The sequence below is a fragment of the Carex rostrata genome, chromosome 16, assembly GCF_964058835.1.
Source record: "Carex rostrata chromosome 16, lpCarRost1.2, whole genome shotgun sequence".
Classification (NCBI taxonomy): domain Eukaryota; kingdom Viridiplantae; phylum Streptophyta; class Magnoliopsida; order Poales; family Cyperaceae; genus Carex; species Carex rostrata.
Window position 1 is genome coordinate 1,577,611 of NC_135933.1, and position 17,483 is coordinate 1,595,093.

Genomic DNA, 17,483 nt, shown 5'->3' on the forward strand with positions numbered 1-17,483 from the left:
GAAGTTCGAGTGGGGTGCCACTCAAGATCAAAGTTTTAAGGAGTTGAAGAGTCGGTTGGTAACTGCACCGGTTCTTGCCATGCCCATCACCGACGAGGAGTATACCGTCTACACCGACGCATCCGGATCTGGTTTGGGATGTGTATTGATGCAGAAAGACCATGTTATAGCATATGCTTCTCGGCAGTTACGATCACACGAACAGAATTATCCGACCCATGATCTGGAGCTAGCTGCAGTGATCTTCGCTTTAAAGATTTGGCGGCATTACCTGTATGGAGTGAAGTGCCGTATCTTCACGGATCACCAAAGCTTGAAGTATATCTTCACTCAAAGGGAGTTGAATTTGAGGCAGAGGAGATGGTTGGAGCTGATGAAGGACTACGATCTGGATATCCAGTATCATGCCGGAAAGGCAAACGTGGTAGCAGATGCGCTAAGCAGGAAGAGTCAGATCAATCTGGCATCGATTATCACCAGCGAGACACACCTCCTCGAAGAAATGAGAAGAATGAATCTGCACGTGGGTGCATCCCGTGAGTTTGCATTGGAAACCTCATCTCGATTGATTGGAGCGAGCAATAGTGCAGGTACAGCTACAGTTGCCTCGATTATCTTGGCTGCGGTCGAGGTTCGACCAGAGTTACACGAGCATATTCGAGCAGCACAACAAGAGGACCCAAAGTGCCAGAAATTCCGACAACATTTCGAGTCAAAGGCAGACTCGCCATTTCAACTCCACGAAGATGGTATTCTGCGGTTCCATGACCGCATATGCGTTCCGAATGTCTCAGAACTGAAGAATCTGATTCTGTCAGAAGCACATGACTCGGGGTATACCATTCACCCTGGTGAAGTCAAGATGTATCAAGATCTAAAGCGATATTTCTGGTGGCCAAAGATGAAAAGGAACGTGCAAAACTATGTGGAAAAATGTCAGGTCTGTCAGCAAGTTAAGGCAGATAGACGGAAGAGGGCGGGCTTACTAAGACCTTTGGAGATACCCATGCGGAAATTCGAGTCTATCACTATGGACTTCGTGACTGGATTTCCGAGAACCGTTGGACGATATGATGCCATATGGGTGATAGTGGATCGGTTGACGAAGATTGCACACTTCATTCCACTCCGGATCGAGACATCCGGAAGAGAGCTAGCCGATTTGTTCCTGCAATACCAGTTTAAATACCACGGATGTTCGCGACACATTGTCTCCGACCGAGACACTCGATTTACATCTCACTTTTGGGGAAGCTTTCAAGAAGCCATGGGCACGAAACTGAGATTCAGTACAGCCCATCATCCGCAAACCGACGGTCAATCCGAACGAACCATACAAACATTGGAGGACATGCTTCGATCCTGTGCTTTGAGTTTTCGAGAATCTTGGATCAACCATTTGTACTTGGTAGAGTTTACGTACAACAATAGCTACCATTCGAGCATTGGAATGTCACCACAAGAGGCACTTACGGGACAGCAGTGTCGCACACCGCTGTGGTGGGGACCCGCAGGTACGTATTCACCTACCGGGCCTCAGATGCTGGAAGAGATTGCCGAAAAGACGAAAGTCGTTTTGAGTCGGCTTAAGTCGGCCCAAGAGCGACAAAAGAAATATGCAGATGTGCATAGAAGACCGTTGGAGTTTCAAGAAGGGGATCACGTGTGGCTTCGAGTTTCACCCGTCAGGGGTGTACACCGATTTGGCGTATCAGGCAAGTTGAGTCCTAGATACATTGGACCGTTTCAGATTTTGAGGCGAATGGGACCGGTGGCATATGAGCTTGCATTGCCACCAGCATTGGACCGGGTTCATCCGGTGTTTCATGTGTCACAATTGCGCTGATACGTACGAGATCCATCTCATTGCATTAATCACTCGGACCTGCATGTCCAAGGTGACTTGTCCTATCAAGAAGAGCCAATGCAGATATTGGACCGAAAAGAACAGCAACTACGGAGCAAGACGATTAAGCTTGTCCTGGTCAAATGGGGACGCCATTCGACTAAGGAAGCAACATGGGAACATGAGGAAACCATTCGTGAGAAGTACCCGGAACTATTCAACGAATCAGGTACGCAATTTAGTTCAGAGGACTGAACTTTATTCTAAGGGGGGGAGAAATGTTACGTTACGAAATTTTTACAATTAAATTAAAATGATTTAAAAGAAAGAATCAAGTAAATTGTGTTAATAAAATGGAAGTTTAAACCTTAATTAAGGTTTCCCTAAATAAGTAAGTTAATTGTGAATTGAAATCGCGTCGAAATTTCGAGATTTCGGAACTTTATAGGCTCAGTGCGGATGGGGTCCATCCGCAGTGCGGGTAAGGATCCATCCGCAGTGCGGGTAAGGGTCCATCCGCAGTGCGGGTAAGGTTCCATCCGCAGTGCGGGTGGTGCATCCGCACTCATGAAATTCTGTGTTGGTCCAAAATTGGCTAAGTAGTGAGTGCGGATGGGGTCCATCCGCAGTGCGAGTAAGGGTCCATCCGCTGCGGGTAAGGGTCCATCCGCAGTGCGGGTGGGGTTCATCCGCACTAGGCTCGGATTTTTCTTGAATTTGGTCTGAAAACTTTCTAAGTATCGAGTGCGGATGGGGGCATCCGCATTCAGGGTAATTTTTGCCCTAAAACTCAAATCAAAGCTTCTCTCTCTCTCTCTCTTCCATCATTTCCCCATTTTTAAGTTATTTTCGTCCAAGAGAGAAGGAAAAGAGCCCGTGAGTTTCTGTTTCTTTCAGACTCCCGATTGTTGCGAGAAATCGAGTCTGGAAACCGAGAAAGCAGCCGAGGATCTCTCCGAACCCTTCTATTTGGTATTTCTTTCTCTCCTTTTTGCTTTCAAAACCTCGAATTTTCTCGATTTCTCAGATTCTCGTTTTAAACCCGAGATTTGTGTTCGAATTGCTCGAGGACTAGTTCCTCTACACTTCTTACTAGTTTGTTTGTCAATCTTTTTCCCGATTTCTTCCGATTTGTGAAATCTGATTTCTAGGGTTTCGTGCCAAAATTGAAAGTTGGCATAATCGTGATTTGATTTGTTTAACCCGACCAATTAGACTTGTAATCGGTAGGGTTGCCTCCTGGTCGTGAATTTTTAGAACATTTAACGGCTGATTTGAGGTTTTGACCAAATTAGGGTTAACCAAACGGTGAATCGAATTGATCCGAGAACCAAAGTAGTGAAACGGTGATTGATGGTTACCAAAGTGAAATAGTATAAGGCTAGAGGGCCTAGATGGAATTGTGTACCGTTATGTGAGATTTTGGTAAGAAAGAAAGAACCGAAAAGAATCGATACCAAAACATAAGAATTGATTTAGGACTGTACAAACCCTAAGTAAACGTATGGACCACTGAATCCAAATTAAACCAAGTATACGTATAATATAGGTGTAGGCTCGGTCGAGCAAGAACTTGCGAGACAATACGAGACGTCCGATCCTTAAATTAAGCGGTACGCTCGTCATACTAAGGTGCGGGATTCTTGGACTTGTTTGATACTTTATTTTCAGGAATTAAACTGTGTTTTCGTTTGTCATGTTGAATATCATTGATTACATCACTGAATTGCGTAGAGCATTTGCATAGCCCAATCAAATTAAACTCGAATTGATCTGAATTGAATGATTTGCATACTGGTATGGTTATAGGTTATGTCGATCTATTGTGATCTGATTTTGATTTAAAGTCACCACGAGTGGAATTGATATGTGTGTGAATGGATTTACGAAGTTAAGCACTTGGATCCAATTAATTTGCCAAGTCGGGCTGTATGCTGACTTGGATTCCCAGGATCCTAAATGACCTTAGGTGAACGGCCCTCGATATTCCCAGTACCGGTTGGGACGAGGGAGGGTGATTATGTTATGAGATGTGTGATTGGAAATCGTGGTTGACTTGTGTAACGTCTATGGCTCGGTAGCATTTTCCTACGTGTTAATGCATTTGAACGGTCGATTGAATATGATGAATATTGGAAACGTTTCTAAAGTGGATTTTCTTTACATGATTTGAACCAGACCTTAATAAACTGTTAAGCCAAGCGGTTGCAGATGGGTGTCAGATAAAGGGTCCAGCGGTTGGCCATCTGTAGGTGTCAGTAACCCTACAGATGTGGGTTTGATAAAGGTTCAGCTCGAAAGAACATCTGTAATTGCTACAAGCCCTACTGAACTGAGTTAGGAATCGAGTTAAGCCAAAATATATATTGTGTTTGAGATTCATCTTGGAAATTCCGTAAACTGTGTTTCAGGTTGATTAACTGTTGTCGAGTAGTGGCATTCTGTTATTTATGTTTTCTTATATAACTGTTTGCATTGTTGTTGTTTGGGTTTCATTATTGAATATAGAGTTTGATTGCAAGTCCAATAATTCAAATGTGGCAAATTCGCACTGAGAATTTATTCTCACCCCCACCTTCCCCGTTATTTTACATGTATTGGTGCGACTGATTCCGGAGAGGCGCGAGAGTAGTAGGCCTTAGTAGCTTACCAGTATATGACCCTAGATATCTTTTGTTGTATAGATTTAGGGTAGGCCTCGTGGTTGGTATCCGGATGAGATACTTTTGTTGTATTATATGCTGACCAGACTGTGTACTCTGATATATATATTAGAAACTTGTTTGAATTGCTTGTTGTTTGGTTTGAAATGTGAGTAGCCTTGTAAGCATACACGGCGTTGTATGCTTACGGCGGGGGACTGTTACGACCCGTGGCCGCGGGGTGTGACAAAAGCGGACCGCCCGTTCCACTGGCGGGTCACTTCAACTAGTGGGGCGCCCCTGGCACGGGCGGTTCACTGTTCACTTTTTTTTTTTTTTTTTTTTAGATCTTAGTATTTTGATTTGAATAATTTTGTGAAAAAAAAAGTTTTTTTATTTAGAGTGTATGCCAAAAAATAAAATATTTTATATATATTTACGAAGTGATGTCATAAATCTTTATAACTTTGATTTTTTTTATTTTTATTTTTTTGGTGAACTTTGATTTTATTTGTAGTTGGTGAATTTTCAAAGTTTAATTTTTGAAAAAACTTTAAATAGCCATAACTTTGGCTAGGAAACTCGGATTTACGCGTATGAGCACTTTTCGGAAAGGGGATTACGGGACGGATTCGTTTTGCCCCGGTGGAACACCAAGCATCGTCATATCGAAAGCATTAGGATTTCAAAAAAATGTCGTTTAGGGTCTCAAAAATTCAGTTTAAGTTTTCGTTCGACGGTAGGCATTAAAAAACATCGATTTTCAAACCATCTTAATAAATAGTAAAAAAATTCAAAAAAAATGTAAAATTTGGTTTCCAAGCACATTTTAATATAGATTAAACATCTAACGGTTTGGATCGGCTATTTGAACTTCAAAACTAGAGAACCGTCCATTCCACGGGTGCTCCATTTAATTCATGAAGTAGCGTAGCCTTACTCTACATGTATATATATATATGTATATTATATATATAATATATGTATATGTATATATTTATAATATATATATATGTATATATTTATAATATATGTATATATTTATAATATATGTATATGTCTATATATATATATATACAGAGAGAGAGAGAGAGGGGGGGGGTGGGCTACGGTGAGTTGCGAAGTAAAACGCGTTTCTACTTCACGCCGTATTTTTATTTTGAAAGTCCAAACGACCGATCCGAACCGTTAGATGTTTAATCCATATTGAAATGTACTTGGAGACCAAATTTGGAATTTTTTTACTATTTATTAAGCATTTTTGAAAATTGCTGTTTTGCTGTGAACAGTAAAATTTTATGGACCATCAGATTAGTGACTTTCAAAATTGCTTAATAAATAGTAAAAAAATTCCAAAAAATGTAAAATTTGGTCTCCAAGCACATTTCAATATGGAGAACAAGATGAACGGTTCGGATCGACGTTTTGAACTTAAAAATCGCAAAATATGAGCGTGAAGTAAAATAGTCGCTTTATTTCGCAACTCACCGTAGCCCACCTATATATATATATATATATAGAGAGAGAGAGAGAGAGAGAGAGAGAGTTAGGCTGGGGTGCTATGGATAGCATAGTGGCCTCTATACTACGGCTCAATATTCGAGTTTTTAAAATCCAAACGGTCGATCCGAACCGTTCATCTTATTCTCCATATTAATATCTGCTTGGAGACCAAATTTTATAATTTTCTGAATTTTTTTACTATTTATTAAGCCACTTTGAAAATCGCTAATCCAACGGTTTTACTGTTTTGTGCAGCCACCGTTGGATCAACAATTTTGTAAAATACTTAATAAATAGTAAAACAGTAAAACCGTTGGATTAGCGATTTTCAAAGTGGCTTAATAAATAGTAAAAAAATTCAGAAAATTATAAAATTTTGTCTCCAAGCAGATATTAATATGGAGAATAAGATGAACGGTTCGGATCGACCGTTTGGATTTTGAAAACTCGAATATTGAGCCGTAGCATAGATGCCACTATCCTATTTATAACACCCCAGCCTAACTCTATATATATATACATATATATATACATATATTATAAATAAATGAGTTTATAAAAAAAATTGTATATATGTTTATATGTGTATATGTGTATATGTGTGTATATGTTTATAGGTGTATATGTGTATATGCGTATATGTATATGTGTATATTATACATATATTATAAAAACCAGAATAAAGGCCAAGTCCTTAATTAGTGTTATATTTAGACTTGTGATATCCAACTGACAAATAAAATCAAAGTTCACCAAAAAAATAAAAATACAAAAAATCAAAGTTATAAAGATTTACGACATCACTTCGTAAATATATCAAATATTTTATTTTTTGGCATACACTCTAAATAAGAAAAAAAAAATTTCACAAAATTATTCAAATCAAAATACTAAGATCTAAAAAAAAAAAAAATTTGAACAGTGAACCGCCCGTGCCACGGGCGCCCCGCTAGTTAAAGTGACCCGCCAGTGGGACGGGCGGTCCGCTTTTGTTTTGGGCCGCCCGTGGGCCTGGCGGCTGGGACATTTTTAAAAAGAAATTCAATGTGGGGGTATTTTTAAAATTAATTTTTTTTTAAGGATATTAATAAAAATGGCCGCTGACTAAATGACCAATTAGTTGAATAACTTGACCATTTTTTACAACACTGATCTATATAGATCATATGTCTCAAACGTTAAGACTTCAAATTTAAAACTTATTGTAATAAAAAACACTACCGAGTTAATTAACAAACACGGGCCCTGATCTAATAAAAGACGAAGATTTTTATTAATATCCCTGAAACAAATCAAAATTTTAAAAATGCCCCTGTCCCCAATTTTTTTTTAAAAATGCCCTGACCGCCTGGGCCCAGGGCGGCCCAATATTCCCTGTGAGGCGCCACCCTATGGGGCGGCCCATAGCACAAGTGAGGCGCCACACAGCAGGGCGCCTCATGTGTGTGTTGATTTAAACCCCGTTTTCTGCCTCTGTCACTTCTCGATTTGAGAATTTCGCTCGAGGCGAGAAACTGAGTGAATAGGTATGTTTTTTAATTATAATAATTAGTCATTACTGTAGTTATTTTTTACTGTTGTAATTACTGTTGCGTACTGTACATTTACTGTTGCGTACTGTACATTTACTGTTGCCTACTGTACATTTACTGTTGCCTACTGTACATTGTCTGTAGCGTACTGTATGTTTAGGGTAGCAATTTAGTTGTACAAGCACTGTAGCGTACCGTATATTTACTGTAGCAATTGCTGTACACGTACTGTAGCAACATTGTAATTTTTTTTAATTATTTTTCAATTAGTCATTTATTTTTCAATTAGTCATTTATTATTGTACCCATTATTATGTCATGTAATACTTGTAATTTTTTTTTTAAAATGTAGTTTGTTAAAGAAGAGATGTTAGTTGCACTGTATGTCGGCGGCAAGCTAGAAAGGGATGAAGATGGCGTGCATTACACGAAAGAAGTCGCATTTGGCTTCGAGATTAATGAAAATACCACATTTGAGGAACTGAAGGAGCTAATATACGAAAAGACATATGTAAACCCCAACAGGTATGAAATAGAATTGGCTACACGGATTGACAACTCACGTGTGGGGGGTAGACCTTACTTTGTTAAGTTTCCAATAACAGATGCCAATTTGTGGAGAGTTGTGTATACTCAATTTGTGGCTTGTGGGGTCCCGGTGATGGACATATATTCGAAGAGGGTTCCCCGGACGAGGGCTGGACCTTCAAGTTCGGCTGGGGCGGGACCTTCAGGTTATGACAATTCGGGTTATGACAACCAGGGGTACCACCAGCACTCCCTTTATGACAACCAAAGGTACCACCAGCACTCCCCTTATGACCACCAGGAGTACCACCAGCAATCCCCTTATGACAACCAGGAATATCACCAGCAGTCCCCTTATGACAGCCAGAGGTACCACAGCCCCGGTTATGACAACCAGGGGTACCACAACTCCCCAGAAAATACTGAAGAGTTGCCACCACCACCCAGACAGACACCCATAATCCCTAGATTTCCAACTATGCCAGAGTCAGGACCGGTACCCGTTAATCGAAATGATATTGATATTGATGTTGATGCTATTGATGCCATACCAGAAAGGGAAATGGAAACGGGGGACGAATACCAAGGGGTTTGGGAAGCTGATGACTTATCAGATGGTGATGCAAATGTACCAGGTTTATCCAGGGCAGAAAAATTCCCGATTACAGGTCGGGGAAGTAAGCATCCGGTCGCCACATTCAACGACACCACAGCTTTCGAAGAGGCAGACATTAGTTTCTTCGGTCCTCGTGTTGAATACAATAAAGAACTTGCCGCAGGGCAAGTTTATACCAACATAGACGAACTTGTAAAGAAAATAAATGAGACTCATGTTCACGGCAACTGGGAATGTATACTACACAAAAGGGACCGAACAAGGTTAGTTGTGCTGTGTAAAACTCACCCGCGCTGCGAGTTCCGCCTTTTTGCAACCCCTGTGGGTTCAGGGGAAGCATGGATGATTAAGAAGTGTGAACCACCTCATACATGCAAGTCTGCGTCCACAAGGACAGACCATGCGCAGCTGACGACATCACTAATTGCCGATGCAATTGAGGAGGACATTAAGTTGGATCCATCGATGAGCATCAAGGCGGTGGCTATGACCGTCAGACACAAATACAAATATGTAATCCCAAAATACAACAGGCTGTGGAGAGGTCGTGAACTTGCTATCTGCAGGATATTCGGTAGTTGGAAGGATTCGTATGGCTATCTGGCACCATTGCTCCAGGCCATGGCAAGTACAAATGTCGGCACCGTATATGAGCGATGGCATGACCCTTTTTTTGATAAAGACGGAGTACTAATAGAGGGAGCTCAACAATTCAAGGGCATAGCATGGGCTTTCGGTGCTTGTATCCAGGCTGTGCCATACATCAGACCCGTTATCAGCATTGATGCATGCTTCATGTCTGGCCGTTACGAGGGGAGGCTACTGATAGCATGCGCATATGATGCTGAGAACCAGCTGTTGCCTTTGGCGTTTGCAATTGTTCATAAAGAGGACAGCGAGAACTGGGGATTCTTTATGCAGTTTTTAAGAAGACGGGTGATTGGGGAAGGGAAGTTTTTCTGCGTGATATCAGACCAGCACAAAGGAATAAAATATGTTTTTGATCGTGAAGATTACGGTTGGTCAACACGTACTGGCCAGTGTGTGCACAGGTTGTGTATGCAACACGTTGCGGAGAACCTTTCCAAGGCAACCGGGGGCGACAAGTGGGTTACTGATACATTTAGATGGAATTGCAGAAAGAAAAAGCCGAGAAGGGTGGTAGAGATGACTAGCAGTTTTGCAAAGGTACATGTATTTCAATTGTTTACATATATTATTGTACTTTAAGAAAACAATTTTTTTTAGTACAATTGTTTACTTACATTATTCTATTTCCTTATTTTTTATGTAGTACATGCCAAAGGCAAATCTCTACTTAATGAAGGTGGGCAAAAATAATCCCCGAGATGTCAACGAAGATCCAGCATACGAGAAAATATATCAATCCCGTGATGGAGGTTGGCGTTGGGGAATTATGACCACCAACAGGTCCGAGTCGCTGAATGCAGTATTCAAGCAGAGCCGGATGTTGCCTGTGGCTGCAGTTGTAGAGGACACATTCTACAAGTTAAATGCCTGGTTTCAGGAATGACGTGCTAAGGCCGCAGAATTAATAAGGATGAACCAGTCATTTTCAACAAGGGTGGAGGAGAAACTAAGACGACACAGGGACAAAAGTGCAACTATGACCGTGATCCCGATGGGTAATGATGGAACAGAATTCGAAGTGCAAAATCAAAATGAGTACGTTCCTACCAGCCGTAAACCAGACGGCACTATGGCGTTTGTCAAGAGGGCTTGCAAGTACGTGGTTAAATTCGGAGATGCCAGGGCGATAACCTGTACATGCCAGGGACCCCAACTAAGTCACATACCATGCAGTCACGTGATGGCGGTATGCCGAGTGAGGAACTACTGCGAGGATCACTATGTTGCTGACATGTACCGTACCGATTACCTTGCTTCCACTTGGGGTGGATCTTTCCATTCTTATCCCGATCAGCACGAGTGGCCTGCATATGTCGGTGATAGAATACTCCCTTCAGAAGGATGGATAAGGAAGGGGAGGAGGAGACACAAACGTGCTATAATGACCATGGACGAGATGGGTGGTAGGAGGCCATCGGGAAATCAGGCTCGCCGTTCCGTTTCTGACAGGCGCAACACAGGTATGTAGCATTTTTCGGAATTCATTTATGATTTTATTATATTACTAACTGAATTGTATTCTTATTTTCAGATGCCATAAACGCGCACAATGAAAGAGAAAATGCTAGAGTTGTTGCTGAAGCAACTGGTAGAACACAACCCCCCCCTCCTCCGAGCCAATCATCTAGTAGCCAAGCCTCTACAAGTAATGCCGCACCTGCAGCTCATACCAGTACAACTAGTCGTTTGTTAGGTTTATTGAGACGTCGTGGTAGGGGCAGATAAACTTGCTATTTTGCTTGTGTGAACTTTTTTGTTTATTGTAATATATTTCTGATTGTAGTATTTTTACTATGGGACCGCTGTATTACATTGGCGCGCATATTTTATGTTGTTTGCACTTTACATTTCGTTATTGTAACACAGTTTAATAATACAATTAAAGTTGAACAATATAATTAAAAGCGTAACAATATAATTAAAACCGTTAGATGTTCAATCTATTATAAAATATGCTTGGAGACCAAATTTTACATTTTTTGACATACTCATAATATTTTATTTTTTGACATACACATATACATAAACCCTAAACTTTTTTCACAAAATTATTCAAATCAAAATACTAAGATTTCTCTAAAAAAAAAAAAAAAAAACACACACACACATGAGGCGCCCTGCTGTGTGGCGCCTCACAGGCTTTTTTGGGTCGCCCGAACCCCAGGCGGTCAGGGCATTTTAAAAAAAAAATTGGGAGCAGGGGCATTTTTAAAATTTTAATTTGTTTTAGGGATATTAATAAAAATCGCCGAATAAAAGATGCACTATTGACTATTGTCTAACTCGTAAAATATCTCTTTAAAAAAGGACATGGAAATTCATCACGGTGATTTATGGGATATTAACTGCTCTATCATGCGGACCCGTCTACCCACTGTCTCGGACTTCGGATCCTCTGTTAATCCTCAAACAGCAAACACCGTTTGATATCCCCTTCCACACTCTCCAAAGAGTAAAGACTACAGTAGTGTCACCCTCCCTACTCAGTTACCGGGCGAATTGGAAATTCGGATCCTAAATCATGATTACCGATTTACTGATCGGACTATGGAGCGGTTTCGATCCTCTGCTCTCGTTAGTTATCCAAATTAGGCGAACTAGATATATAGCATACACTAGCAGATTGCAATTAATTACCGTTTTTTTTTTTTCATACCACCCTCAAAAATCAGAATTAAATGAATACCATCCGAAAAATCGAAATTCAGATTCCGTCACGTTCGCATCATGGATCTGCGAACGGGTCAACCCGTCCGCAGATCCACGGTGCGAACGGGTCACTCGAGCGGGTCGTGACGCAAGCGGGTCAAAGTGAGTGTGTCAGTGCACAGATCCACGGGTCGGTGCGAACGGGTCACGCGAGAGATCCATTTCGCGAACGGGTTGGCGATCCGTCCGCAGATCCACAGTGCGAACGTGGCGGAATTTGAAATCTGATTATTCGGATGGTATTCATTTAATTCTGATTTTTGAGGGTGGTAGGAAAAAAAAAAAACGGATAATAATTACAAGCAAAAGGAAAGAGTATATAAAATTATCCAAATCTGGCGAACTAGGGTCCAAGGGTCGGATAACACCTATTTTCAAAAACGAACCCGAATGCGATCCGAGTTTTGCTCTGACTCAACACGCATGCACACACACTCCGTCTCTCTCTCTCTCTCTCCAAAGTGTGGACCTGAACTCCTTTTTTGATTCCTTCCCTCCTATTCTACTTTCTCTCTCTAGAATAAACAAATCCAATTTCAATCCTTTGAGAGCCCTGAAATTTAGCAATTTTAGGGTTTTTTTATCAATTTATTTTTCACTGGATCGGAAATTTATCAAGAAAAAGTCTCCCTTGAACTACTTTGAAGTCAAATTTGACACGAGAAGTTCTTCGGATATTTGGGATACCTCAAAAAGCTTAGTTTTTGCCCCCTCTTTTTTTAGTTCTTTCTGTGAGCAGCAGGACCAAAAAGGAGGAATTTTCTAGAGAGAGAAAGGAGAATTTTGGGTTAGTTTGGAAGATTAAGAAAGTTGGGTATTTTTTCCTCTTCTTATAGCATTATTCTCCAATTTTCAATACCTTTAAAGCTTGGATCTTGTCGTAGAGCTCTTTCTATCTCGAGCCTCTCTGCTTTTTCTTAATACAAAGGTACTGAAGTTGAGTAATTACTTGCTCAATTTAAGTGTTTTCTATGCATTTCTCTCTCCAAATTTACTCTTCGTAACCTTGAAAACTTATCTTGAGCGAAAGAGCGAGTAAAAATGGCACAAAAGGCAGCAGCAGTTGGGGATGGGGATAGCTGGCAGGATATGCTAAGAAGGATCCTGCCACCAGGTGCGCCCATACCTGAAACACCCCCAAATCTTGACTACTCAATAGCTCTAGAGTATGACGGCCCTCCGGTCCCCTATGACCTGCCTCGGGTCGACCCAGTTAACCTCAACAGCGCCGAAATCCCCATCGCAGAGCCCGTGTCAGGGCCCCACCGGATCCCCAATGGCACGGTGCCACCTGTTGCAAATCCAATTCCCCTCCCTGTCTCCCGGATTGCCCAAACCCTACACACTTCCGGCGGCAGCTCGGAATCAGTGGTTTCTGTCCTCCAAAACTCTGAATTCTCTGACGGGTCCCGCTCAGAGTCAGCCAGAAGCTCCCCAGGCCCGCGGCCTGAGCAGTCTCGGCAGGGCACTCCAGCAGAAAATGAAGGGAGGAGGGGCCCAGTCGTCACCTTTGGCAGCCTTCCATCATCCCATGATGACAAGTACGAAAGCAATGAGTATTACAATACTACCTCAGCCACATCCCCTCAATACATGGGGGATTCTAGAAAGGAAGGTGGCCAAGGGATCAAGCGGGTCTGTTGCCGGTGCGGCAAGAGGAGGTGGGAGAGCAAGGAGGCATGCTTGGTGTGTGACTCCAAGTACTGTAGCTATTGTGTGCTAAGAGCAATGGGGTCGATGCCAGAGGGGAGAAAGTGTGTGGGTTGCATCGGCCAGCCGATCGACGAGTTGAAGCGGTCAAAGCTGGGGAAGGGATCAAGGATGTTGTGCCGGTTGCTGAGCCCACTTGAAGTGAGGCAAATTTTGAAGGCTGAGAAGGAGTGCCCTGCTAATCAGCTTCGGCCGGAGCAGCTGGTTGTAAATGGGTCCCCACTGAGGCCAGAGGAGATGGCCGAATTGCTCAGCTGCCCGTTGCCACCTCAGAAGTTGAAGCCTGGACGGTATTGGTATGATAAGGAATCAGGACTGTGGGGAAATGTATGTTGTGAGTTGGTGTTAATTTTTTTCTTTTTTTTTTGAGAAAGTTTGCTTTGCTACCCGTTTCTTTACTGAAACAAAGTTAAAGGACATAACAAAAGAATAGAATTGCAGCACATTTCCTGAGAGTGATCTCTTGTGCAGGAGGGGCAAAAACCAGACAGGGTTGTAAGTTCGAACTTGAATTTTTCTGGGAAGCTCCAATCAAATGCGAGTGATGGCAACACCCAAGTGTTTATTAACGGGAGGGAGATCACTAAAGTTGAACTAAGGGTGCTAAAGGTACGGTGATATTACATTATTAAATTGATCTGATAGTTTAAAGATTTAATTTTGGCAAGTTATGAAAATTGCTAATATGGTGCTGTGCAATAACCCTCCAACCCTGCCCCCCAACCCCACCGCAAGAAAAGAAGAATTTAATAACTTAACAATTAGCTCTAGATAAACTTTGATTGACCCACAATTAAGTCTCAGCTAAGCTTCCCGTCATTTCCCAGGTGGCAAATGTGCAGTGTCCAAGGGACACACATTTTTGGGTATATGATGACGGTAGATATGAGGAAGAAGGTCAGAATAACATTAAGGGCAGGATCTGGGAATCGGTATGTTCTTATCTTATTATCTTTTAATTATTTTTTCTAATTTCCTTGTAAGCCCTCTTAACTTATGGAAAGTTAAGCTGTTGGAACGGTTATGATGGACAAATGTGGCAATATTAGTTTAATTCTGTTTATTTTCCGTTTCTTAAAGTTTTTCCTGTTTAACTTTTTTTGTTGACTCATTATCACTGGAGCCAATTGTGAAGCATTCTTGCGAGATATGTTGTACAAGGTTTTACTAAAAGCCGTATGTTATGTCAAGCTTTGTCAATATTCTAAAAATCATCCGTACATAATTTAACTGTCAGACCTTGACACGACTGGCTTGTACCTTGTTCTCACTGCCCATGCCTCGTGGGAATTCAAATGGGTTCCGGGATGAAGCTACTCCTTATATAGCCAGACCCGTGCCTGATTATCTTGAGCACAAACGCATCCAAAAACTTCTGCTTCTGGGCCCACCTGGATCTGGCACAAGCACCATTTTTAAGCAGGTCGGGTATTTTATCTTTTCCTTCGTTTGCTACTTCTTCACAGGTAGACCAAGGAAATGATGTTTACTTTTGTTTATTAAATATTTGAAACAGGCAAAATTCTTGTACGGGAATAGGTTTACCGAAGAAGAGCTGGAGGAAATAAAGCTGATGATTCAAAGTAATATGTTCAAGTACCTTGGCATTTTGCTTGAAGGCCGTGAGCGCTTCGAGGAAGAAGAACTATCTAAGCAGAAAGAGACACCAAGCCCAAGTGACCCTACTCATGCTGAAAGTAAATGAACTGTCTTGTCACTAGTAGCCTCCTTTATTTACACATACTTTTTTCAATGTTTGACTGAATATTAAGCTTCAATTGGCTCCTTCAACCAAACATGAAAAAGCCCTTGCACATGCAAAGATAAAACAAACAACAATCTAATTGCACTTTCCCACAACTATATCTATCTCCTTGCAGATGGGCATGAAGCAAATGGGACTGATGCATGCATCTACTCCATAAATGCAAGGCTTAAAAAGTTTTCTGACTGGTTACTGGACATAATAGCAATGGGCGACTTAGATGCGTTCTTTCCAGCTGCCACACGGGAATACGCACCATCAGTAGATGAGATGTGGCGGGACCGTGCCATACAGGAGACATTCAAGCGCAAGAACGAGCTGCCTTTCCTCCCTGACGTTGCTGAGTACTTCTTGAGCCGGGTATCATTTCCTACTTTTTTTAATATATTATGCAGTGAGGAACAAAAGAATGGGTGTGTATGATTATGGTGACATCAATGCAGGCAATGGAGATATCAAGCAATGAATATGAGCCGTCAGAGAGAGACATAATCTATGCTGAAGGAGTAACACAAGGCAACGGCTTGGCCTTCATTGAATTCTCTTTGGATGATCGGAGCCCTATGTCTGAGCCCTATAATGACAATCCTGAAGCTCATTCTCAACCACTTACCAAGTACTTTATCTCTCTCTCTACCGCTCTCTGTATCTGTCTCCAAGTTTAATTGATTATTTTGTGAGGGAAGGAATAGTTACATATCATGTTATCTTGGTTATGTTAGATATCAGTTGATTAGAGTTAGCGCAAAGGGGATTAGCGACGGATGTAAATGGGTTGAGATGTTTGAAGATGTGCGCATTGTAATTTTCTGTGTGGCACTCAGTGACTATGACCAGCTGGGGGGCCCACTTGGTTCTGCCAACGAAAGGCCTTTTCAGAATAAGATGCTGCAAAGTAAAGAGCTTTTTGAAGCTACCGTAAGGTATCTACCTTACAAATAGAACTCTTGTTTTGTCTAATTAGCGAGTTTTGTAGGTTTCTTGTTTTTTGTATACACTAGCGTAACCCGAACTTCAACAAAATTGGAAGTATAAAGAAAAATCCACCATTACAGCAAAAATGTTTCTTTGCAAAATAAGGTTATATCCAAAAATTAAATACAAAAAATAGTTCCTCGTTAAAATCAAAATATTGTTTATTCATATGGAAATCTATTTCCAACTTGGCAGGCAGCCATGTTTTCGTGATACACCATTTGTTCTTGTGCTGAACAAGTACGACCTGTTTGAGGAGAAAATCGGCAATGCCCAGCTGCCAGTGTGTGATTGGTTTAGTGACTTTTGCCCAGTCCGGACTCACCATAACAACCAGTCCCTTGCACAGCAAGCCTACTATTACATTGCCATGAAATTTAAGGATCTCTATTCATCTTTAACGGCTCAAAAATTGTTCGTCTGGCAATCCCGAGCCCGTGACCGGCCTACTGTGGATGAGGTGTTCAAGTACATACGTGAAGTGCTGAGGTGGGACGATGAGAAGGATGACAACTATAATGATGATTCCATGTATGATACCACTGACCTTAGTTCATCCCCTTATATCAGGCAGGAGTGATGAGCTGTGTGAAAGGAAGAGGTGAGTGTTGCAGAAAAATAAATTGTAAAGTTTGACCGATCTTGACAGTTTTCTCGGGCTGTGTATTCTTTGTATACATCAAGTACCATGTATTGTTGTGCAGCATTTGAGTTAGGAATTGTACAAGAGGTAGTTCCAGGTTGTATGAATTTTGTTCTTTTTATATTTATTGACTTGAGAAATGAATTGAATTTGCATATTGATTTTCTTCTGTAACCTCGCAGCAATGACGTTCCGTTTTTCCTTTTCCTTTTGTATTGAATTTGTCATTTTCGTAATGCCAAGGTCTGTAAACAAAGTTTATAGTTTGTTTCTTCTTATTTTCTCGTTAGAAGATTGCACCTTTAGCCACTCGCAAAAACAAAGTCCTCTGTGCATGGTGCGTTTTCTTTTTCCCAAATCTGT

General features: G+C 41.4%; 1 protein-coding gene across 1 annotated transcript; it reads left to right on the forward strand.

The window, feature by feature from the left end:
• Positions 1-12,475: 12,475 nt before the first annotated feature.
• Positions 12,476-17,305, forward strand: XLG3 (extra-large GTP-binding protein 3). The gene is made up of 9 exons (XM_078317598.1): positions 12,476-14,064; positions 14,209-14,346; positions 14,565-14,669; positions 14,975-15,160; positions 15,254-15,434; positions 15,618-15,862; positions 15,946-16,118; positions 16,225-16,425; positions 16,673-17,305. Exons 1-9 carry the CDS (start codon positions 13,069-13,071, stop codon positions 17,055-17,057), a joined length of 2,610 nt encoding a protein of 869 aa, XP_078173724.1. The 5' UTR covers positions 12,476-13,068; the 3' UTR covers positions 17,058-17,305.
• The last annotated feature ends 178 nt before the right edge of the window (positions 17,306-17,483 follow it).

What these genes read in the sequence shown, in the direction of transcription:
- XLG3 (XM_078317598.1), top strand. Translation starts at nt 13,069, where the DNA reads ATGGCACAAAAGGCAGCAGCAGTTGGGGATGGGGATAGCTGGCAGGAT. An exon ending in CTGAGTACTTCTTGAGCCGG is followed by an intron (nt 15,863 to 15,945) that starts GTATCATTTCCT and finishes ACATCAATGCAG; the next exon opens with GCAATGGAGATATCAAGCAA. An exon ending in CATTCTCAACCACTTACCAA is followed by an intron (nt 16,119 to 16,224) that starts GTACTTTATCTC and finishes TGGTTATGTTAG; the next exon opens with ATATCAGTTGATTAGAGTTA.